General features: G+C 34.9%; 1 protein-coding gene and 1 long non-coding RNA gene across 3 annotated transcripts in view; one reads left to right on the top strand and one right to left on the bottom strand.

Annotated features, from left to right (window-relative positions):
• The window catches only part of LOC113435453 (desmoglein-1-like), a 39,193-nt gene extending 18,388 nt beyond the window's left edge, over window positions 1–20,805 (bottom strand). The window contains exons 1-7 of one of the 2 annotated variants that reach the window (XM_026699254.2): window positions 20,574–20,805; window positions 9,633–9,671; window positions 8,883–9,011; window positions 7,054–7,209; window positions 6,351–6,498; window positions 4,219–4,382; window positions 2,611–2,745 (exon numbers count right to left, since the gene is read on the bottom strand). In XM_026699254.2, the coding sequence (XP_026555039.1) occupies window positions 2,611–2,745; window positions 4,219–4,382; window positions 6,351–6,498; window positions 7,054–7,209; window positions 8,883–9,011; window positions 9,633–9,671; window positions 20,574–20,621 (819 nt within the window). In that variant the 5' untranslated portion in view covers window positions 20,622–20,805. The remainder of the gene's footprint in view (window positions 1–2,610; window positions 2,746–4,218; window positions 4,383–6,350; window positions 6,499–7,053; window positions 7,210–8,882; window positions 9,012–9,632; window positions 9,672–20,573) is intronic. The other variant, XM_087931197.1, reaches the window with a different exon arrangement.
• LOC148126371 (uncharacterized) overlaps window positions 1–25,750 on the top strand; it is a 71,153-nt gene that overhangs the window by 4,157 nt on the left and 41,246 nt on the right. The window lies entirely within an intron of this gene.

Raw genomic sequence — 25,750 nt, 5'->3', positions numbered from 1 at the left:
GCGCTCCGCCAAGATTCCTACCATTATCGCAACCAAATCTTGTCCTTTTCTTCTTCTATATTTTGGAATCTAAGATAAAATTCTGATCTATCCAACTCCCACTTCAACATCTCACTTTTTTCTTGTTCAATCGCTGTTAATCTATTGTCGATATTTCCAATTTTCTCCTCTTTTGTTTGCCTCCTCTTCAACATTTTGGAGTCTCTCTTCATATTTTTCCATCATCTGTTCCATCCTACCTGTTCTTTGTTCAATAGTATCCATTTTTACCTTAAGATCTTGAATTCCTTGCATAATCATCTGGAAGGATACTCTTTCTTGTTCTTTTTCTTTCTCTTTATCTTGCTTTAACAATGTCTGAATTGAACGCTGTCCAGATGGTGGGGAGGCAGAAGCAGACATAGAGGCACCTAAGATATAAATTTCTTACTCATTTTAAGTGGTTCCAACTCTTCAAGTTTTTTCAAATTTTAATCCACGAAAAAAGAGAAAAAATATGAAATTTTAATCCAAGGTAAAAGGCCAACAATAAAAAAGCCAAAAGTGAGAGAAAAAAAAAAAAAGAAAAAAAAAATTCTTCAAATTCTTCCTGACCTTAGTCCAATAAAAAAGAAAAAAAACCATAAAAAAAAGTAACAGTAAAAATAAAAACCCAATAATAATAATAAACAAGACAAAGCCAAAAAGGAAGAAGGGAAGAAGAAAAAGAGAAAAAACAAAAAACAAAACAAAAAACCAAGAAAAATAAGTTTCTTCAGATTCCACACCTTAGTCCAGCCAGAAAAAAAAAAAAAAAAAAAAGAAAAACCTCAATTAAAAAAAGGAAAAAGAAATAGTCCGCTAATGTACATTAAAAAAAAAAAAAAAGGAAAAAAAGAGAAAACAGGATCCAAATAGGCAAAAGAAAAATAAAATCAGTTAAATCAAAATAAAATATAAGTAGAAAAAGAAATTCAGAGGCTTCCTTTGCAAATAAATCAAGCTTAAAAGTCAGGACCTTGATGTTAGTGAAGGGGTTGGCAGAACTCAAAAAAACAACAACACTGCACTCTATTTAATTATCCAAGGCTCTAATTATAACTCCCTTCTCTTTCCCACAAGCTTCAAAGCTGAGCCATGTATATCCAGAAAGACACCTGTAATAATATTCCACAAAGTGCTTTCCTCTATCTTATCAGGGATGTCCTTGAGAAGAAGAGTCTATTTTTCTTTTTTAAATATTTCCGAGCCTCTAGGTGGCAGTGTTACAAAGTATCATAATTCTCACTTTCCCCCTCCTCTCTTAAGGGAAAGCCGGCTTGCAATACACAAAACAAAAACCGAAAAATCAAACAAAATCAAGAGAAGCCTCTAGCCCAGAAAAAAATAAAAATAAAAAGTCCAGAAGAAGAATAAAACATATGAATATATAGAAAAAGAAAACAGTCCAGTTATCCAATAAGTAACAATAGAGTCCGGAAGCAAAGAAAAGAAAAAAAATGGATTCTCTCTTTGACGTTTCCCTAAAAACGCCGCTAAATCAATTTTGTCAAAAACAAAACAAAAATCACACAGGTTTCTTCAGATAATTAGAGTAAACTTTCCAAATTCAAAAATTAAATAAAAAAAGAAGTTCTCACCCAACCGACAAACTCTTTCTCAAACTCTTTCCGTCTGAGTCGCCCGGCCTCAGCAGCATGGGGCTGCCTCTCCGCCGCTGGCAAGAAGAGCTTCACCCGGCTCTCCAGGGATTTTGCGGTATCCCGGAATCCTCAGGATATGCTCTTCACGATGGCTGTCCCTACGGGACAGCGTAGGTCCGTTGGACCGGCCAGTGGCGGAGATATCGGCTGCAATCGAGGAGCTCGATTGCAGACCGTATCGCCACGGCGCAAGCTCCTCCCATCTCCGAGGTCAGATCTATTTTATATAATTTATGATTCTTTTAAAAATTATTTTCACTATTCCTGACTTATGTTTTTTTTAAAAACCCCTATCATCTTTAATGCATGAAAAGGTTCTTTGGACTAAGAAGTTGTTGGACTTTGGACTAAGAAGTTGGCTTACCTGGCTTGATTCTGAAACAGCACATATTGCAATGATAAATTTTTTGGCTTTAGGAAAATTTGAATCAAGCTCTTAAATTATTCTCTCTCCTTTGGAAAGAAAAGTATAACTATGTGGACCAAATATGTATCCATTTCTTCCTGGACTTCCACCCCTTATTTCTGATCCCCAGAAGTTGTTAGAGAATGTAGAAATAATTTCTATCTTGATGATTACTTATAATTCAGTCATAACATCTCCTTCTATTGCTTACGAAAGGAACTAGGATGACATGATGGTCCTGAAGTGATTAGGAAGTAATAGACAGAAAAGTGATATCACCAGCTTTCCCCCCAGTGGTAGCTGGAGGAAAGACTGAAAACAGAATATTTCATAAGAAGGATAGTGGGGCGCTGGCTTTTGGATCTAATGAATCTAAAACTACTTATTTTCTGGAAATTGATCTATTGATTTCCACTAATCATCCACTGCAGTTAGTGAGTATGGAAGAACAATTGTAAAATCAAGAATTTCCAGACTGAAAAAACAATAATAATGGATCATATCAGCTATTAGTCAACTTACCGAACTCTGAGAAAGAGTAGGAAAATTATCATTCACATCTTGAACTTTAACCTGACACAAACATTCTGATGATATTCCATCTGGCCCTCCATTTCTGTCTGAGGCTTTGACAACCAGAGTATATTGACTTTGTTCCTAAAGAAAATACGGAAGAGAAGAAACAGAAGAGGGAATAATGTGAAAATGCTGTAAAATCACATAACAAATAAAGAACATTGCTCTGATCCAAAGCGTTTTAATTTTATAAAACATGGATTTTATTTTATATTTTGTAATATGTATATTGCCTTTATACTATACACATTTATCTTTTTCTTTGGACTTTAATTGAAATACTTGTTTGGATTAAATGTAGTGTACTAATAAGATTTACTACTAAATTAGCAAGCACTGGATTATAATGTTAGAAATAATCAGAGCCTCCCCTACTTTGCTTGTTTACTCAATTTATATGGTTGGCCATGATGCTGGATGGCTCACAGAATTAAGTAAAAAAAAAATTAAAACAAATTAAAACTATAAACCATAATATCTGGGAGAGTGCAATGCATACAATTACTAGTAGAATAATAAAGGCCCCATGCCTACATCAAATTCCCCAGGCATAAATCTTTAAATCTTTCTTAAAGGCCTTCTGAAGGGCCAGCCGGACTGGGGCTGGTTTTAATACCAAGGGAATGATTTTCTAAAGGATGGATGCTGTGGCTGAAAAGGGCCACCTCCTGTAGATATAGAGTTTAAAATTTAAAACTTTGAATTGAATCCAGAAACAAATCGGCAATCAATACAGGTAGTGGAGCAAAACTGTAACAAATACTGATCAAGGAGCACACACAATTATCCACACTGCTGTATTTTACATCAGTTTCCTATCCAAATGCCCACTGTCTCCAGATACCAGGACAGGAAATCAACAGTATCACTTAGTTTGCTGGAGCTGAACATTCTTATTGATGACACCTCACCAGATACCTATGGGTGACTTTGCTCAGTGTGTACATTTTAAACTGGAACGGAAAGAGTACCAAGTCACATGGGAATCCACAGAGAGGAGGCCAAGGGCCAGACCTCTTTCAACACTAACTAAAACTAGCTGGATCAACACAATACAGTGCCACCCATTCCCAATCCCTTGAGTTGGCCCAGTAAGATACCTAGGTCAGTGATCCTGAAGATCATAGAGAAACTTCTGTCTTTTTCTTAGTCATTTTCATGACATACACTTTACTTGTAGCTGTTATTGAGTTTCCAGAAATCTCACTTATTTTTAACATAAGTATTTGTTTATTTTGAATGAATATTTACTGTATTGATCTTATGAATTTTATTTTTAACATATTTTGAAAGTATTTGTTTAAGTATTTTTGAAAGTATTCATTTATTTAACAAACTTACATAGCTGCCTAGCCATTGGAGGAAACTCTGGGTAGTGAATAGAACAAAATATGCAGAACATTGAAGAAAACAATAAATAATATGGAGGCCCGATAAAACTCATATTCATCCATCCTCCATCCCATGCCAGTTCCATCAACATCCTGGCCACAGAATATTCTGTTTTCTCAACAGTATTTTTTTCTGTAAAAGGCTTTTCTGTTTTGCTTTTACCTCTCTATCAAGAGCTTTCGCAATGTGAAGTTCTCCATTTTCTGTGTTCAAGATAAACAGTAATGGGCCTGAAGGAGTCTGGCTTTCAATCTTGTAGGCAATTTTGGAATTTAAATTATTTGGCTCATCAGCATCTGTAGCAGTTATTTTCATTACAAATGTATCTGGAAGGGGTGAAAAGGCAAAAGGGGGCAAAAGCTTCAGATATTAATATATTAAAATCATAAGTGCCATCATTGTGAAATAGCTAATTTAACATGCTTATAAAGAAGAAAAAGGAATGCATTTTTCCATACTAGGAAGGCAAATTCATGGGAGTTCATAGATCATTTTCTACTCATCTGCTACCAAGGATGTACCCCATGAAAAAGGAAAGATTTTTCTAATCTATTTAAAAAAACATCTTGAGTTAATTGTAATGCAGTGGTTTGCTTTAATTCTATTCTTAGGTTATATATGTGTATTACTTTGAGATTATTTCAATTATCTCAGAACAAATACTGCATTTTTGGTTTGCCAAGTGTTTATCTATAGAGTAATATTAAGTGATAGTGATCATAAGTGGGAAGTGATTAGGTAAATGATAGCAATAAAGGAGAATATTTATAGCTCAGGCAGAGGTGGGATTCAATTTTTTTTTTACCAGTTCTGTGGGTGTGGCTTGGTGGGTGTGGCAGGGGAAGGATACTGTAAAATCTCCAGTCAGAGGTGATATTTGCTGGTTCTTTGAACTACTCAAAATTTTCGCTACCAGTTCTCCAGAACTGGTCAGAACCTGTTGAATGCCAACTCTGGCTCAGGGTTGAAATGAGGGGTCCTTGGTGCTCTTTGAGTTTGGTTGTTTTCTTGCAGACATTTAATTACCCAAACTATAATAAATTGTAAAAATATTATTATACAAAACCTGTGAATTACATGCCATGGTTAGACACTGGGTGCAACGTCTCCTTACATATGATTATTTTGACATAATCTCAATTTGCTGGTGACAGATGCCATAGTAATTAGGCCCTCTTAGGTCCTAAATGTTTCTGGTGGACAGATGGAGCTCTGACTATACAGCTAGTCCTTGACTTACAACAGTTCATTTAGTGACCGTTCAAAGTTACAATGTCACTGAAAAAAATGACATATGACCGTTTTTCACCCTTATGATTATTACAGTAACCTTATGGTTACATGACCAAAATTTGGATGCTTGGTAACTGATTCATATTTATGACAGTTTCAGTGTGCCTATATCATATTATATATGTCTCACTTAGCAGCATAAATTTTGTGCTCAATTATGGTCGTAAGCAGATGTGGGCTGCACTTTTTTTAACAACCGGTTTGTTAACAACTCAGGCAGCACTGGCTTTGCTTTCACGTGCCCCTTTGGGTCTTCAAACATGCAGCTAATTAACTCAGGCAGCTCTGGTGATTATAGGAGGAGTGGCATGGAACTCAGCTGGGCAGTGTGGGTAGGGGGAACAAGCCAGAAAGTTAGTTATATATGGAAAGGATAGCGCAAGGGCAGGTGGGTAGGTCCAGCCAGTGATAACAACTGCTGGTTCGTCCGAAACGGTGCGACCAAGCAGCAGCCCACTACTGGTCATAAATCAAGGATTACCTGTATACACCACTGTGGATTAATCAAAGAATTGAAAAATATATCAAATGCAATCAAGAATAAGCCAGGGAATCATAAACAGGTCACACAACTCATGTGCTCATCATAGTGGAAAAATGTGACTTACTGTTACAAAAATAAAGTGTTATTTATTCACTGACCAGGGTAGCATATATGTGCTTTATTATTTATTTATGATAAAGAAATACCCTTAGCTGAAAAAAGAAAAACTCAATTTTTCAGTTTTCAAAGTGAGACCTTTATCAGTAGTAACACAAATGCCAATGTGTTTAATATGGGAGAATTAAACCCCAAGCTTAATTTTTCTAGTGACAAAAATGGGACCCATGGGGCAATCCTGTGCTTCTTCCTAAGTTAAATTACTTCCAAGAAAGATACCACAGCATTCATATGCACATTTTCCAGAAATTAGAAATTATACAGTTGACAAAATGATACATGAAACCATACATATTGGCTACTATTCTGGGCGGGGTGCATTGATTTAGAAAGTACTTACTCTCCATGCTGCTTTCTATTATTGACCCTGAGAACATGTGTTGTGTAAATATTGGTGGATTGTCATTTATATCCAGAACCCGAACACGAAGATCAAGAGGTGTTTCTATTGATTTTCCAGTCATAACATTTATAGCGTGACAGTGAATCTGAATTAAGACATTAAAAAAAGATTAAAAGCTTTATTCAAAAGGTCTATAAAGTAGTCAAAACACTTTCAACAGTGAGCTAAAGAAGCTTCATATCATATTGCAAGAATTAGGTCATCTTCGACCTAATTACAAAATGATCTCTGACTTTTCTCATATTCCAGATGGCTAACAGTGATAAATATAACCATAGTAACTCATATAAGAGTAAAAACAAGATAATCAAAAATAAAAGATTTATACCAACTACCCAACAAAAGCACCCCAATTTTATATTAAAAACCATCAACATCCTAGAAAGATGTATAGCTCAAATTCTTATTCTAAAACTGAAAACTAAAGTCTCATTAAAGCGACTAACGTTTCCATGAAAAGGAAAATGTAGAAGTTATTACCAGCTGCTGCAAAGCCATATTTTGGGAGTTTTAATAAATATGCTTAAAATATCAAATGGTCTCAGGAAATCACCTTTTATACAGTGGTGAGTAACCATTATTTAGATACTGTAATCATAACCCATAACAGGTAAAGACCTGTTTTGCCAATATTACTTACCACAAACATTGGAGTCTCCTCTCGATCTACTATTTTTGTTATATTAATTTCACCAGTCTTCTGGTTAATGACAAATACTCCCACGGGATGTTGATCAATTCCTACTCCACTTATTTTATATATAATTGGCTGGGTATCTGCACAATCTGATCGGATCTGTTTTAGAAAACAAAACCAAAAATATTGTAGTCTTTTATTTAAGGTTATTTATTAACTTTAAATAATGTGATAAACTTCTAGTCCTGGTATGGCTCAGAATCCTTAAGGCATCTGATAACAGACACCATTTTGACAGGCCTGGATAGGTGCAGTTCATTAGGAGGTGGCTTTAATTTAAATAATTCTGATTTGCTTGGTTGACCCAGGTCATCAAAAAATGAGCATTGTCCTTGATAGAGCAAAGAAACAGTTTTCCCAAGAAGACTGGATTTTACTCAGCCTTCAGTACTGTAGAGCAAAGGAAAGCTCACAGAAGAAAGAAAGGAGCATAAAAGAAAGGAGAATAAGACCCTGTCTATGAAACTTCAAGCTGAAAATCCAGTTAATTTATTTCCCACTTTCTTCTTGGTGATGGACATGTGCTGAAGTCCTTCTTGATTAAGCCACAAAGTAATTAGAAAAATTAGGCTGAGTGTATTGATTTTATCTGGAATTCTTGTGTGGTTCGACTTATTTTTGCAATATGTCCCTTTTCTCAATTCTTGTTTATAATTATGCATCTGGCTTCCTTAGTTCTATATAGAAATGAAAGACTTCCCAATATTCAAAACTACATTGCTCCATATTTAGCTCCTTGTGATTGTAACAAATTTTGTTCTATATCCCTGGACTTTGGGCAGGAAAATTGAAAACATCTTTTCTGGTTTTTAGACTTGGGAGAAGCCCTAAGTATAAGGACTAAGAACTTTTCATCTGATAGATTGAGGTGGAATGTATATGTTTAGTAGCAACTTCTTGTAATTGTCTCTTATTGTAGAACTCTTGGGATAAAAATGTTTGTTAAGGTAATTTTAAATGGTAGTTCCTCACTGATTTAGAGATTTTTGAGATTTCAGTTTTTAATGTGAAAATTTAGTAAATGAAAATCAGGGGAAAGGTATGATTTAGCACCACTTAATTATTATAATGATACATATTCCAGTGCTGAGTCCAGCTAACATTACCAATTTGGTATCGACTGTAAAATCCAATAAAGAAGTTATGTGCCCAGCAGGATCTATGGCAGAATCTTTTTTTGCATAATATATTTATTTCTAATAAAATTACAGTATATAAACAGTGCAATAAAATTCAATTTAAATATGTAAGGATTGGAAAGGGAAACAAGAAAAACAATTAATAAAACCAGATATTAATAATTCCTTAATATTCCTCCCATACATTAATATATTTGTCTGGCATAAAGCAGGTATTGTTCTCCCCTGCTTAACATAGCATATAAAATTAGACCAAATATATGAGAAACCTTTAATTTTAGAAAGAATGCAAGTGAAAAATGTAGCTCAATTTTTAGCTAAGGCAATATGCAAAATCTTTTTATACACATGTTCCTAGTACTCCAAAACAAAAATAATTGTGTATTTAATCTCTTCCCCCATTTATGTGGGGAAAAGCACAGAAAGAGAAGACATTATAGTAAAATTGGTAGCAAAAACAGCAAGTTTACCTATAGAAAATATTTGAGCTCTACATAAAACTCCATTGATGAGACAGAATAATTGCATAATAAAAACGTGGTCTGGAAATTCCCTTAGCCAATATGTTGCTTTTGTTTGCTTACCTTTTTGCAACTGTTTGAATTTTATCTATATAAAATGCTTGGAACTTACTCTTGCAATTGGGTTTCTTTTTGAATTATCTTCTCCTTCCCTACAGGCAGCAGCAAATTTAATCCATTCTCGTTTCTGCCTCCGATGGAATTTCCATCTCTCCATTCCTTTTTCATTCCATTCTTTTACCTTGAATAAAGAACGCACCAATATTATTGGACTAAGTAAATGACACCGCAGGTATATAATAGTACATTTAAAATAGAATAGGCTAGCTGCACATTATCTGTTTCTTTTTGCTTAACAAGAAGCTTTTCACTACTCTTTTAACTTCACAGAATAATTCCAGATACCCAGATGTTTTAAGTGGAATGATCTAAGCCTAGGAAGATGTACACTGGGAAAGAAGTATTTTATTTATTTTATTTATTTTTGTCAATTTCTTACAAGATAATAGGTATAAGTAAAAACATAATTATGAATACTTGGATACATATAAGAAAAAGTATCGTTAAAATGGCTTCTCTGTTAATGTGAGAATTTGAATCGGAGGGCCACACTATCTCAAGACAGAGAGCAGTGGGTCATTGGGAAAACTGGTGACTCCAGGCCAAGATCCTGAGGGAGGCAGAGAAGTAATGTGTGAAAATAAGATCATATACTTAGAATGTTTTCCCTGTAGCTATCAAAGGCTCAAGCAATAAGGAAGGCTGAGTCTTGCATATTGACTTACAATAAGCATTTTCTAGCAAGGCTCAATTAGATTTGTATTGTACACATGACTAGCAAATGAATTGAAGTGATTGTTACCTCAACATGAAAAGTGCTGATGCTGAAATCTAAGGACACCTGAAAAAGAAACAAAATAAGGATAAAATATGCGTAATGGTTTCATTAGCTCTGATGTCTATATTGTTAGATAGTTGAAATACATGGAGAAGGGAAAAAAAGAATCCTATTGCACAAGATCATAATGCAGAAACTGGTTTCATGTATATCTCTTTCCTCACAACACAGGTCTGCTTTTTCTTTGAATTAGTGGTTACTTCAGTTTAAATTAGCACATCTCTCAATCTTTTTTTTTTTTTTTGCCAAATGACCTACATTTAAGTTTATTTCCACTTGCCCCTGACAACTGGCAATGTTGGTTGAGGCAGGTTTCGTAACATTCAGAGCATCATGAGTATCCCACTTTTGGTTTCAACAAATATGATTAAAAAACTCCAAATTGATAAAATAAAGTTTGATTTTATTTTAAAATGTAATATTTTAAACATCCTAAAACTCAAAAGTGTCAATAGCAGGCTAGTCTCTCTCTCCCTCCTTCCCTCCCTCCCTCTCTCTCTTTCTCTCTCTCTCTTTCACACACACACACACACACACACACACACACACCCACACACACACACCATTGCAAAATCTGGAATGCTGCCATTTTTGGTTTTAATTAAAGCTTATAGTTTAAGAGTTTTTAAAGTTTCAGTACGGCAGATGTTCTCACCAGATAAGAAAATTTCAAGTAGAAATGTTATCATACCTCAATAATTTTAGATAGAACACAAAAAAGTTATGCCTCTGATAAATAGATAGCTTTCTTTACATGTATAATTCAAATGTCTGATAAAAATTCCTACCTTGTACAATAGGATAAAGTCTAGCAATTTCAAGACAAAGAAAAAAAAGTCAGTGTACAAGTTCTGTAAATTTTGGTAGGAATGTTGCTCCTTCACCAACTGATTGTTGACACAAGGTTTAGACATTTGCTTTAAAAATTGAAATCCATGATTCTTGGGATATTACATGGTCTATACTACTCTACTTTCAACAAATATTGTGATCATGCCTTTGCAATAAATATTCAATTGTAATTTTGCTCCATATGTAAAGGAGAACATTGGCACTTTCTGTGTTTTAAGGCTTCTGGAATGACAAGCCACTCCCAAAATATGAGGATTTTCAAGATGATTCTTCCCATAGCACCAAAAATCTGGGTGTGCCTGTAGAAGTATAAGATATGTGTGAACTTCATTTCAGTTTAGGTGAAGACTGAACTCATTCTGATTTGTGATGCACTACTCCAATATTTCTGGTTGCTGGCTTTTTAAATATATTTTAATATTTGTATTACTTATTTGTTTTATTTTAAATTATAGAAAATATTATTATAGATAGAACTTTGTCTACAGATGGGTTATATAGAGACTTCTCTAGAATTACTAGACACACACACACACACACACACACACACATACACACACACAATTTTATATATATAATTAAATATAATACAATATTTAACAATTTACAACACAATAATATTGTTGTTTGGGCTCAGCAAGTTCATACAGTGAAACTTGCTGACTGTCTTATCACAGAGCCTGATGCTAAGCGGGAATGGTTGGGGAACCTGTCTCTGTGCTGGGGAACATTAGAACCTGGATCTCTCTATTCTTAATCTAGCACTTTAACCACTAAACTAGGCTCTCCAAGGGGCCATATGGGACTTACAAAAGAAAAAGAGGAATTGCACATGAGAATAAAGCAAAATTATTTTCTATCAGTTACATAAGATTATTTTGGCCTAATGACACCATAGTTATTTCAGCATTGATGTGAACCAAGAGGCTACAGCATATGGAATGATTTTAACTCTTTTAAATCTTAAATTTGTACACTATTCAAAATGAGCTTGAATTGAAATAGCAAACAAAACTTATATTCATGCATCTGGTTATGCTTATGATTTTGTATTATAAAAGAATTGGAATATTTTGTCCAATTCAATTAAATTGGCAGCTGTGAAGTAATACTATTTAAATAGCAGGAACAAAAAAATGGTGTATTATAATTTATTCTGATGTCATGCTGTAGTTTCTCCTATAATAAATTTTAGATTGTATGTTTTCCAGAACAGGAGCCTGTCTTGCATCTTGAATCTGTTATATCAAAAGCCATGCACTTGATAGCCCCAGAACAGTTTAACTCTTTTGTGAATGTGATGGCCATAAAATGAATAGACCAGAGGTCTCCAAACTTGGCAATTTTAAGACCTGTGGACTTAAACTCCCAGAATTCTCCTGGGAGTTGAAATCCACAAATCTTAAAGTTACCAAGTTTGGGCACCCCCAGAATAGACAATACCCAAAAGAATCTCCCAAACTCTCTCAATTACCATTTTGTCAAATATATATATTACCATTTTGTCAAATATATATATTAAAATGGAAAAAATAGTAAGTTCAAATACTTATAATTTTACTTGCTTTCTGGAAAGATTTATTGACAATGGTCATGTAGAAAGAGTGGCTACATAATTTGGTCACTTGGAGTGGAATTATAGAAAATTGATCCAGATGTAATGTAATAGAATCAGTTCTTCCTACTGGGGAAGAAACCCCGCCAGAGAAAGTAACAATTTTAGCTAGAAATTAAAGAAAGACATATGCCCCTGGTGTCCTGGAGTTGACAGTAAACCCAGTTGTAACCATAGGTACCACCAATGGAAAAGAATATATGTAGCTCAGGGTTGAACTGTGGGTCCTTGGTGCTCTCTGAGCTTCATGGTTTTATTGTAGACACTTCATTAACAAACTAGATAACATCATCAGTGCCAAAAGGAGAAGTCCATGCTAAAAGCCCCTTGATGCCATTTGGTGATAAAATGTCTTCAGGAAAACAGGCAAACTCAGAGAGCATCAAAGACCTCACATATGGAACGTAGCTATAACTAGGAATGCAGGATTGACAAGACTTTTTGACCAAACAGCATTGAATACATCACATTCCTTAAGGATACAAATCTTTAATTGTATAACAATGTTGTCCTCACAAACTTAGAAAAGTACAAGGCGGTATTGGCTATCAATTGTCCAAAAATATTTTAAAACAGGACACTAAACTTTCTGAAACACATTTGACTATATATATTTTCAGTATATTTTACATGAAGTGATAGCCTGAACAAATTAATTTGTTCAATGAGACAGGATTAATCAGTCCTTGATATTTAAACCTTTTGGGTTCTTTTACGGAAATCATACTGTTAATTATTTAGTCTTTTTTCAGCTAATAGCAAAGAAAAGATTACAAAGCCCCTCCCATACTATATGAAGTGATGGAAAGGCCTGGCAGTTTGCTAGTGCTAAAGATAATAGTTTTCAAATACAGCAGCACTGAAGAAAGTTTTTCATAGTCAAGCATGTTTTATGAGACAAGAAAGAACAAAGGAAGAGTGTTCTTTTTCAGAAGGGTGTAGCTAACGCTAACAAAACATTTGTTTTTTTTCCCAATGTGCTTATTATGGCTTTGCCTTCCCTTCTCATGATAAAGCTATTGATTGTAATGCACAACACTTTTTTTAGGTCCAATGATATGGATGGGTCCTAGAAATGCAAACTTACTTAGATATGTGCATACTGAGTAGTTTTTAAAAATTTCTTTACAGATAGAAAAGGATCCTGCTACTCAAGAGTTCCGAACCAGTTTGAAACCACTTTTGGCAACTGAGTTCCCATGAGATCAGCATTATTGGAGAGCTGAGATTACTTTTTTTCTGGTTCGACTGCTGTGTAATTAAAATTACTGCTGAGCTAAGAATTTTTTTTTAATGCTCTGCCTTCCTTTGTGTTGTGGAAGGAACTGTTGCCTTACTCCCATTCCCACCTTTTGAGCTTCAACTCCTGTACAGAAACTCTTCCTTTGATGGCTTTGTCTCTTCCCCCCAAAGTCAAGATTGCTGGTTTTCCACCCCTGCAGAATTTAGGAGCCAGAATGCAACATTTTAGGCTGTTTTCTGACCTTTTCTTTCTTTTGGAATTCTGTAGGGATGATGGGATTTTTGTTGGTGTAGGAACTCAGGGTAGAGTAGTTATGGTCTCCTTGTTGTCAGCATATCAAATGGGCAACAGGAAAAGCAAAGATGGGTGGCTTTTTTATTGCTGCTGAAGGTTTGGAGAGATGAAATAGTGGATACATGATATTGGCCCTGGATAGGACAAACAGCAAATTCCAGTCTGCTTACTGCTTTCAGTTGCAGGCAGGAAAATCCCTCACTTCCCAATAGCAATTTCCAATTCAGTGAAAGTCAGTTTGCTTTATAAATTATTTCAAAGCAGAAGACAGTTTGGGACCAATCCAAATAGGAAGTGTTGATATACTTGTTTAGTTCCATGATAGCCAAGGGCAGGTATATGTCTATATTGTGTCTTTCCCTGGACTGTTCTCCCTCGGTCTACTCTGCAGTCTTTCTGGTTTCCTATATTTCAATGAAATCCATAAGAAGAATTCACAAGACTACTTCTTCCCTTGAACTTTTTAAACATAATTTATTCATTTATCAAATTTATTGGCTGCCATCTCACCATAGGATAAATACAAGGGCTTATTCCATTCTTACAGGGAAATCCCAATTTTGAGAAATCACTGATGATTTTTTCCTTTTTCAAAAGATTTTCAGAGAACATCTATCCAATTTCTCTGCAAAAACATGGGGGGGGGGGGAGAAAACCATCTGTTCCCACCCCATTTCCATTATGCTGACTTCTCATTTTATCAGCAAGGATATTATTATTGACCATTACATACCAGTCTGGCTTCAATTGCTAAGCTACGGTGGATTCCCCAAAGCCTGCTCCTCTGGGAATTCGTCAGAGCTTAATTCAGGGCGTGGTGGGTGGTGAATGTTTACTTAGGACCTACTAACATATCTCCTAATGACAGATATATGTCCTGACTTTCATTCCATATCAGCTGTGGGGGGCGGGGTTTGGAAATCAGTCCTATATACCCTATTATATGACACACAATAATATATGTCCAAGTTTTTTTCCTGCAATTGCTATGGAATCAAGACCTTGTTATATTTCATTAAGAGACACGTGAATAGGGCTTCAAATGCAGTGTTGCCACATGGGCACATGTTTCATGTTAGGTATATATCAAACTATATTCTTAATCTCTGCAATCATAAATAGTTTATAGGTTATTCACTGATGGTTTTTCTTAAGTGAATAGGAGAATTGACTAAGGATCTTGTCTAATTTCTCTTATTCTCTTAATACTTGCTCACAAAATCTAATCATGTCCTTTCATATAATATTAGAGTGACAAAACATTCTTTGGCATTAAGTATTAATAAGTACAGTATACATTTATCATTGGAAATGAAACATTCCTAGTAATCCTGTTGAGCATAATTTTGAATTGAAATATTTTAGGACATAGTAATTGTACAAATTTTGTACTGAATAATTTTGGCATTATTTACGGGAATAAATAGCAACTGCATCAAAACACAAAAAGAACATAATGATGCCTTGCACTCTTCATTAGAAGAGAAGCACTAAGTACAATGGATATGTTTTGTGTTTGTTATATGATACCTGATAAGAAACTATTTACCTGAAGGGAAAAAATATATGAAACCCGCCCCTTCATTCTTTAAGAAGAGACAAGCAGATACACTGGTTCTTCTTAGCTATAATTTATTGTTAAAGAAAAGAGAAGATGTATCATTCCTGAATTAAAGAATGATATCATTGCTTCTTGACATTAGAAAACTGTTAGCATGAGAGGTGAATCTATGAGTATTTCTGTTTTTCTGTATGTAATATATTTCTATACATTCCACATGCTATAAGGAAGCATGTGTAATTCACCCTTTGTTTTATTGGATAAGTTTTTTTTTATTGGAGAGTTGATTCTTAATTAAGTAGCCTGAAACCAAAAAACATAATTTCTGACAATTGACTGAAAACATAAATGATGCAATTGTGATTGATTTTTTAATAATTGTGTGGGAGAAATGATTGATAAATTATACTCTGAACTTTATATTTGATATTTTCATTTGTACCAGTACTGATTTGTGAATGAGTATGCATTTTATGTCCGACAAAACTAAGAGCTATGTATAGCTTTATCATAGTTTTGATGTGGCACAATAATTGCTCATGCTTTTGTCAAGAACAGTATAAATTATTCAAGCAAATACTGTAAAAGATAGTCGGGAATCCAGCATGTAATAACTGGGAAAGGAGCCAGCTGCTGTTTGCAGTGAGAGGTCCAAGGTCCTCTTCCGAAGTTTAAGCATGCAAACTTTAGTTTATTATAGTTCAAAAAAGGGAAAGCCAATCCACACAAATAGTTTTCTGGGCTGCTCACCTCTTCTGAGTATAATTAGTGATTTCTTAAGATTTCTATGGCACAGAGTTGAGAAGAAGACACAATCAAAATGATTAGTCAGTCAATAATTCTCAAGAGTAATTAAATGATTGATGTAATTCAGTATACAAAATTAAAGTTGGAATCTCAGTTAGTAGCCTTGTTAGTAGCAGATGTTAATATATTATTTTTGCCAATTGCAGCAGATAATTTGGGACAAATGAATCCAGTCTTAGAAAGGAATGTCACAACTATCAGATAATATCTTTAATCGTAGAATTTGATGCAGTTGCTGCAGGAGCACCAAAAAAGTCAAGCTGGCAGGGTGACTATGCCATCAAAGCCCCATCACTTTTTTACATGTGGCAACACATGAGAAAAAGGGAAGGGCCTTGATTCCTGCCTTACCTTTTTTGAGAGCCATCTCCTGGAACTGAGAAGGAATGGTTAATCTCCCTGATCCTTTTAAAAACAGAAAGTCTGACTGTTACTCAGTTTTTGTTCTAGTGCTAGACAGAACATGTTCATTTTGGGTAACCAGAAAAGATGTATGTAAACCATTTTACATTAGCAAAACCGAAGATTAATTCCATTCTTTATCTGTTCTTATTTGGGCTACAAGTCTAAAAACAGAATAAGAATAAGCTCCATTGGCCTTCAACTTTGATCACTTTGTCTTATAAATATGGGTATATTTGTTTATAAATATCAGGACCAAATCATGAGCATTTGTTCAAAATGAAAATATTGTAAATGAGAGTATCATTAATTCCCAAACTTTAGCTTTGCAACTTCAGCTTCAAAGCCAACTGCAAACAGAAATTAATTTGCCATGGTTCTTGCCAAAATAATATTATATGCAATTATGAAATACTCCCTACTCCACCTATTGCATCCAAATGACTGAACATGCCCTTAATTCCTGATCTGTTCCATTTCCCAGTGCTGTTCATTCTAGGAACTGAGTCTGCTCCCTTTGAAGATAAGCAGAATATTGCTGTGAACAAAGCTGGATATTTGAGTACATTATGCTATTAGTCATCATTGTGTTATTGTAGTATGCAGTTGTATCAGCAGTTTGGGCTAGGTATTTGATTCCTGAGCTAACACTCCCACTATGCAAGATTAGATCTTTCTTTCTTTTATTAAATTATCTCCAGAGTTCTATAAATCTGCCATTACCTATCAGGCAGTAATGTCTTTAAATATAAATAGTATTAAATATTCAAATTCCCACCAAAAAGAACCTCAGCTTGCATCAATTCTTTGATTGATTTACTTAGAAATAAGGTCCTTAAAATGCATTCCCAGATAAATAGGATTGTATCAAAAACTAAGCAAAGTAGGGCAGTAGGCTACATTAAAAAATGGTAGTGTCAAAACATTTCTAATACTGTGACCAAACCCCAGTGTGAATGTCTTTGTAAAATCACCAGGAATTAAGGTTGTCTTCAGTTCCTTTATCTTTAAATTTATCTTTCAGTAGGATTACAATGTGTGGGGGGGGAGGGAGAGAAAGAATTACATTTTGATAGTTTAACTGCACCATATTGCTAATTTGATCATAAACTGATTGAATGTGATCCAAGTTAGGACCTCTGAATGAATGCAGGCTTTGTGCATACCTGTATCCTAATTTAGATGCACACCTGGAGATGGATTTTCATCTCCCTTGTAATTATTCACTTAAGAGCCATTGGACTGGTTAAACATGTATTTTACAATGGGTGGGGATGCTCATCCTTATGCGCATTTATGAGTTTTATACAAGCAACAGTACTCGGGAGCACCTTTGCCTTTTCTTTATTTTAGAGACCATAAAGTATACAAAGACAGTTTATCTCAGTCTGTCTCACATAGAAATTTGCTTGTGTATTCTTTGCTGGTGAGAGAATTATATTCTTTATTTTATATAATGACTATGGATGAATCAGGTATGAGCTGTGCATTAAAATCATAGTATCAATAAATTTCAAATGTCTCTTCTGATGACTATGAATTCCCCAAATCCTTTAGCAGCATGGTAGATAAATAATTCTGTGCTTTAGTGAGATACTCAGACATTGGCAAGCTCTTTCTTGTTTTAATACTTTGCAGGTTGCAACTCATCAAAAATACTTATTAAAGGAAGGTAGAGAAATGCATATCTTCTTAGCAGGCCCTTTCCCTCTAAACAGTTGTCTTCCATTGCTTGCAAAATAAGAACAAAATTGCTAATCTTAATCTACCTATCAGCTATTCAGGTTGGATTTGGGGAAAAGACCCGGAAGCAGTTTAGCAGAATTCTTTGATTCTGGAATATTTCCCAGGACCCTAAACCTAGCCAAACTTTCACGTGAGTCCCCATGTAAAGTTTGATATTTGTCTGATCTAAACCCTATATTTTTTCCAAGTGAATAGATAAAGTCAATGTTCACTTTTGGGTGTTTTCCCTTTGGGTCAACAGCTAATTATTGATGGATACTAATTTTGGGGGTTGTTGAAAAAATGGTAAGTATTCCCAAACTCTTAAGAACCAGGAGACAAAACAGTGTTCTTGCTATAATAGTATTGATAAAAAAGCTGTTACATGTTTTGTATTTAAGTCTACATGAAAACAACTCATTTTTCTTAAGATTGTTAATTTTTTACTGGAAAAATAATCTACCCACAGATCACATGGTCTTGCAGGTGGGCCATAACTTGCAGTAAATGAATTTCTTCTCATCTGATGCCCTCAAGATGTCTTGGTCTACAACTCCCATCATACCACCTAACAGTATAAGGCAACAGTTGGAGGATACTGGACTAACCAACATTCATATTCCAAATTTTTAAATGAATTGTGTACAAATTATGATTGCAGTAAGAAACACAAAAACTTTGGAGAAAATTATTTAGATCTTTAAAATTTGCTGAAACATAAATTTATATACCAAAGCAATCCAAACTCATTTTTTAATTAAGAAAAAAGGGTGTTTTGCTGCTGCAAACTACAAATCATTTTGAGTGAAGTATAGATGGTAGTAATAAACAGGTTCTCACTAGGCAGGTGGAAAAAGTATTGTGCCTCCTTAAAACAAGTCCATACATATACTCTAAACCCAAGCCAACTATATAATTCAGTCTATATAAATCCCATTTGGAGATGGAAGATATTGTATCATCTCCCTCCTAAATATAATTTGTTATGAATAAGACTGAGAGTTGCATCTTCCATGCATCTAACAGGTTCAGCAGTGTCTATTCATACCTTCCAAGGGCAAACAATCATAAATAGATTTCAGTGTATTTTATGTGGTGACCTATGTAATTATATTTGACATTACAAAGATCTATATTCCACTTCTTCATATGAAACCTCCAAAGTTCTTCTGAAATATTTGTAGCTTCTGCTTTTGATAATCATGTCATTTCACCTGTGAGGTGTGTTAAAGGGATTCAATATGCCTGATACATTTATTCATTTTCTCTTTGAAAAATAAGGACCAGCTTCCTTCTCAATACTAGAAGCATACTGAAAGTCCTTCCAAAGAAGGCCCCAAAAGAAAACTTGCTGGCAAATATCTGACCCCAAACTAGTGGGAGTCGTGCTACGAATTGCAAGCAGTTTAGATTGAGGCCTATAGGTTTATCTCTTTTTAAGAAGGTTTTAAAAATGGATGTTGTGCTAAAAGACACGTTACTGCATGTAAAACTGACTGAGGCTGCAGTTGGTATGCAAGCTGATCATAGAAGTGTGGATTGTTAGGTGAACAGCCTAATCCTATTTTTTTTCCAAACTAAGCAACACTCCAGATTTAAAGAAACCTGTTTGTTGTTAGTTTTTGACAACTGTTTTTGACAGCTATCTCTCTGGATGAGCTTGATTTTACTGAAGTAAAAACAGAAAACAGAGCTGGGTTTATTTGTTATAGACTTTCACATAAAAATAATTCTCTCCCTCTCCCTCCCTCTTCTTCTCTCTCTCTCTCTCTCTCTCTCTCACACACACACACACACACACAGCACAGAAGTATTATATATTTAAAGCTTATAATTAAAATTGTGGAAACCAGAAAAGCTATGAAATTATGAATGGGGGAATATGGGTGATGATTAGCCCCTTTGTGGTTCTTGAGCATTAAGATGAATTCTACACCTGTGAGGTTTTAGCATCGACTCTATTTCATTTTGTTAGGAAAAGGAAGCATTAGAACCAAAAACATTAATATGATGGAGGACCATGCTAATTCTATATGCACATGTTTTTGAAATCAACATTCAACTGTACTGTATATCATTACATTTTAATCTTTTAATTAAAACTAAAATCCAGATTTTGATTCCCTTTAGACTAACTGTGACACCGTATTACCTTGAAATATGTCCTGAATGCAAAGGGATTTAGTCTAGTAAGAAAGAGGATTGCACCTAAAAGCTTTTCTGTCTCCAACTTCATCTTAAATAAAATAATACTAGATTTTCAATACACAGTTTAAGAATACCCGATAATTAATTTAAGAAATGCCTGCACCATCAACTTTAAGTAGAATGCAACCCTACAAATGACCTCCAAATTAAAAAAAATGAATATTTGGATTAAAAAAAAGTTTTGAAGATCCATCTTACCATTAAAATAAACAGCACAGCAGCTGTTCTGTAAGGAAGCCAGTCCATTTCATCTGTAGTTTCTTAAATCCAAGGAAGGGGAAATAATGCTCCAGGTGTCTGTACCTTTCCCTCCCCCCCAGTGGCAATGCCTGTAAAAAGACACAGCACAGATGTTCTTCCACCCAAGCTTTGGAGCAAACCTCTGGCTACCTCACAAGGGAGCACTGAAGATGCTGTATCACACAGATTATCTCTCCACCCAAACTACTGGGCAGGTCTGACTCGAAATGCTTGACAACATCATTATTGCTCCAAGGGAAAAGAGATTCTGACACACCTTGATAGTTGTTGAAATAAAATATTTTCTTGGCATCCAAGAGAACAGAAAGATCAGAAACTACCCAAACTACCCACCATCAAAATTTTTCTTCTTCTTTGTGTGCATCCATCAAAACCAATAGCTCAATGAACAGGAGTGTGTGGGAGTCTTGAAACACTGGAATAACTCTTGGGATTCTATTTCAATGAATTAACTTTACAGACTGAACCTGACCTGGTTTGGTGTGTCTGTTCCTTTCAGATAATTCAAGAATGGTCTCCATGTGAAGGACGTGGCCCGACTGTCCCTCTGCTTTTTAAAAAAATAAAAGACCATACCTCTGAAAGGAGTTTCAAACCTTGACTTCTCCCACTCAAAAAAAGAGCCTCTGCGTGGAGAGGATTCCATTTAGTAGGATGGTTGAGAGCTCAGTATACATGCAAGGTGAAATGACAAACATATGCTTCATTAAAGTGAATGGGGCTGCTTGTGAAGCTTCCGAATCTTGTAGTATATAATAAATGAGTTCAGCTATCCTTATTTAATTGTTTCAGAGTTCAAAGTTTCTTACATCAGAAATGCCCAGGGTTTTTAAAAGACAAGACTTTGTTAAAAGGCATATGTAATTGATTTGTCCCTAAAAACTATTTGGAAGTCTGTGAAGACCTGCCTCTTCTCCAAAGCATTGGGCTAGGATGGGAGATGAACTGGGAGCATATTTGGTTTGGCATTTGGAGAAGGATACTTCTGTTTTTAACCATGTTTTTATGGATTTTTGTGAGCTGATTAGAGTTAGCCAGCCATATAAGTCCTGAAAATTAAAATAAAATAAAAATCAGGGGACACCTATATGTCTTCCATAAGGAGTAATGCAACTAGTACTATCCTTAATAGATAATTGAAAGTTATCTGGTTGGGTGGAGGAAAAATAGCCTTGAAGGACAAACAGAAGAGCTGCTACTAATTAAGATAAAAGGGACTGGAGCCCAGGCCAAAAAAGTAACATAAGAAAATGTTACTTTTCTACTTTTGCATCAGGCAAGCCCTTCCTTTTTTCCTCACAATGATAAAGGAAAGGAGGGGACTTGCAAGACATCATTCAGACTCACAAGACATCAATAAAGAATAGTGAAAAATGATGAGGGCCAGCACCTCAGAATCTGGGTATACAGAAGCCATAGGAAACATTTTTGTTGAGAACCTATGACAAGATTACTATGCGTACTTTGAGAGATCTCAGAGTATATAAATTGAGATCCCCCCACTTGTGTCAACTGAGATTTTATTCCACCGGTGGAGATATATCCATCATTGAATCTTCTGCTGCAAAGCTCTGAGTTAACTTATTCCTTATTCTGCCTTCCCAAAATTTGTTCTCAAAGCCATTTTCAAAGCAAAAGTGAGTTACACATGCAGAGAGATACTCAAATACACATACAATTAACAAATGAATAGTAGAGGATTTCCTGTATAGGCAGATGGTTGAATGAGATGACCTTTAGGGCATCTTCCCAACTCTGTGACTCTATAGTTCTAAGTAATAATCAACCAAAAACAACATGTTGAAAGCAATAGCAGCAATAGACAAAGCTCAGCCCTAGACTGGGAAGCTAGAAAAAAATCTTATCTAACTTGCGCTGAACTATGTTGATGGATGATGTCCATCATAACCTTAGGGAAAATTCATTTATCCTGCAGTGGATTGGTTCAGGCTGATATATCATACACATGCATAAGAAGTCCTTACATATTGTATTACTTCCTTTTCCTTTCCCTTTCATTTTTTCTCTTTGTTCTGCTTTATTTAATAAATACATGTTTTTTTTAATAAAAGACACAGATTCTGGGTGGGATGTTTCATCTCCAATTGTCCTACATTGAGTCATAAAATAAAAGCTCTTGCATGAGCAAATTAGAGGCCTATAAAATTCCATTTCCATATATGGCAGTTGAATCCTCCTAGGGGAGTATTTGTACTTGTATACATGTTTTTTATGGACATGCTTGTTGTTTCATGGTACTTGTTTCATGCTTGCTATTTTAGTGACAATTGTGAAATATTTGCACAGGGCCAATAATAAGAGATAATACTGTATATATTTCACTATTCATAACAGAGCATTTTGAACTGCTAACAGAGCATTTTGAACTACTCTTGTTTTTTAAAAGCAATTTATTACACTCTTCCAGATGTGCTAAAGATGTAGTTGTAAGAATTAGCTGCCTGGTTGTTCAGTTCAATTCAATTCACTCTGTCATACTCTAATATAGGGGTCCCCAAACTTGGCAATTTTAAGACTTGTGAACTTCAACATTCCTAGTATGGCTACTAGGAATGGATTAAATGAGTTGAAGTCCACAAGTCTTAAAGTTGCCAAGTTTGGAGACCTCTGCTCTAATACATCAACAATAGAAAACAGCCTAAAAAAAGAATTTTCTGTAAGAAAACTGATAAAATCCCAACAGAGTTCATGTTTGACTTTTCTTCAGTTCTTCTTTAAGAAATAGTAATGCTCTGTTTCTCTGGTTCTGAGCTTACTGGATGAAATCATTTATTATCTTTTTCTGTATTTTCTTAATCAGCTGACCTTCATCCCCATATTTGCAAGCAATCACTGTCCCTCTATTTATTCAAAGAAGGCACTTTGACGCTTCCGTGATGATAAATAAACACTGTTCCCACTAGTGAAAGTACAGATTCTCCAGACAGAAATACACTTCACTTGGTAATGCATAGGAGTTGGCAGTCCTTGAAACAAACAACTGTAAAAGCTGTGGGGTGTGTGAGGACAGAATGCTGGGAGAAAAGATGGGTGTACAATTTGTGCCTGAGGAATGACCCAGATAGGATCAGTTGGCTCTAGAAAATCCTCAAGGAAGCTTTGAAGTCAGTTTGCTTTTCCTGCTTTTGTTTTCCAGCAAGCACTCTATTCTGCAGCTAACTGCTTATAAGTGGAGATTCATTGCATTATCATGGGAATGATACTCAGAAAATAACTTCTAGTTACTGCCATTCTTATATCCTCCAATAGTAAATTTCATACATTTATACTGATGGGGAAAAATCATGTTTAATTTCTCCGGCACCCTCTCCCTCCTCCAATCTATTGTTCATAAAGGACAGGATAACTGCAGTATGGCTACTAGGAATGGATTAAACGAATCTTCAGATTTACAAAGATATCTGTTATGATAAGAAAATACTTTTAAAACATAGGTTGCCAGGAAACCCCTAACCGCACTTAATTTTTTTAAAAAATGTGCTTGGACTTAAGTGTTAGTAAAAGATTTGATGGGAGTCTGGAATATGTCATAGATAAACGCAAAGTTTATGAGGATGATGAACCAGATGAGCAAACAGGATCCCCTATCTTCCTGTATACACTGAAATGCCTCTGGGTAGAAATCCCCAGCACTTAGCTAGAAACTTTATCAGCAATTGTAAATAGCAACAAAGTTGTGTCTATAGTGTTGTAAATCTTCAAAGCATCCATTTAAACATTAGATAAACTTTTGACTTGACTGATAAACTTTTGAAGGCTGTAATTATGTGCAAGCTTACTAAACAGAAGAAAAGGGAAAGAGTGCTAAAAATAGTACCATGAGTTTGTTAATTTTGTTAATTTTCTATATGCAAATACTTTAATCTTCCAATTAAATTTAAATCTATCAAAAAAATTTCCTATTGCAGATCATCATCACCACCATCATCATCATCATCATTATCGTCATCACTGTCATCTCAGTTCACTGCAGGATGAAGGCCTCTTTAATGAAGGTTATGGACTATGTCATATAATACATATGATTTCTGTATAGAATAAGATGCATAATATATGATCTATTAAACTTTACAAGTTATGAATATATGTCAGTACATTGCATGTATTTTTGTGAGATAGTAGAATGTAGCAAGCAACAGTAATTGGCTATAAGATGATATAAAACCGAACTTTCATTGCATTTGTGGAAAATTGGTTAACACATGCCCTAACTGCATTACCCCTACATTTCCAAGAAATGTTGCATGTGGCATGAATGTGAGTAAGGCTGATATCTTTTTTTTTTGCTTACTACCATAAAAATACTATGTTGAAAGCCTCAATTAGCCAGAGTCAGGGTAAGTGGCAAAGGTCACTATCTGCTGAATGAGTGTAAATAAAGTCAACAACTGATATAAAATAAGTATATTGAAATCTTTTGGTCATATAGAGTGAATAAATGAGGATCAAATCACAAAACTTACATAAGTTGGAAGAGTAAATGGGTCAAAAAAAGAGTAAATGGGTCAAAAAGAGGAGAATATAGAGGAAATTGGATTGATTGGCTGGAATTGACGAGATCTTTAAAAAGAGAGATGAGAAATTTAGAATAGAATAGAATTCTTCATTGGCCAAGAGTGACATACAAGGAATTTGTCTTTGGTACATATGCTCTCAGTGTACATAAAGGAAAAAATATACATTCATCAATAATCATAAGATACAACACTTATTGATAGTCATAGGTTACTAATAAGCAATCAAATCATACTAGGAAACAAAATAATATAAATTGTAAAGATACAAGCAACATGGTTATAGTCATAAGTGGGAAGAGATAGGCACTAGGAAGTGTTATTATAATTTAGTAGTAGAGGAGTAATAGTAACACAGTCTTAAATGAGTTGACAATGTTGTGGGAATTAGTTGCTTAGCAGAGTGATGGCATTCAGGGAAAAAACTATCCTTGTGTCTAGTTGTTCTGGTGTGCAGTGCCCTATAGCATCCTTTTGAGAGTAGAAGTTGAAACAATTTATGTCCAGGATGTGAGGGGCCTGTGATATTTTCACAGCTCTCTTTATTTAAAGAATAAACAGAAATGCATGAAATGTATA

The sequence above is a fragment of the Pseudonaja textilis genome, chromosome 3 (genome assembly GCF_049901715.1).
Source record: "Pseudonaja textilis isolate UNSWEBS1 chromosome 3, rPseTex1.2, whole genome shotgun sequence".
NCBI classification, from domain to species: domain Eukaryota; kingdom Metazoa; phylum Chordata; class Lepidosauria; order Squamata; family Elapidae; genus Pseudonaja; species Pseudonaja textilis.
Note: the sequence above shows the minus strand (reverse complement) of the source record. Positions and strands in the feature narration are given on the sequence as shown.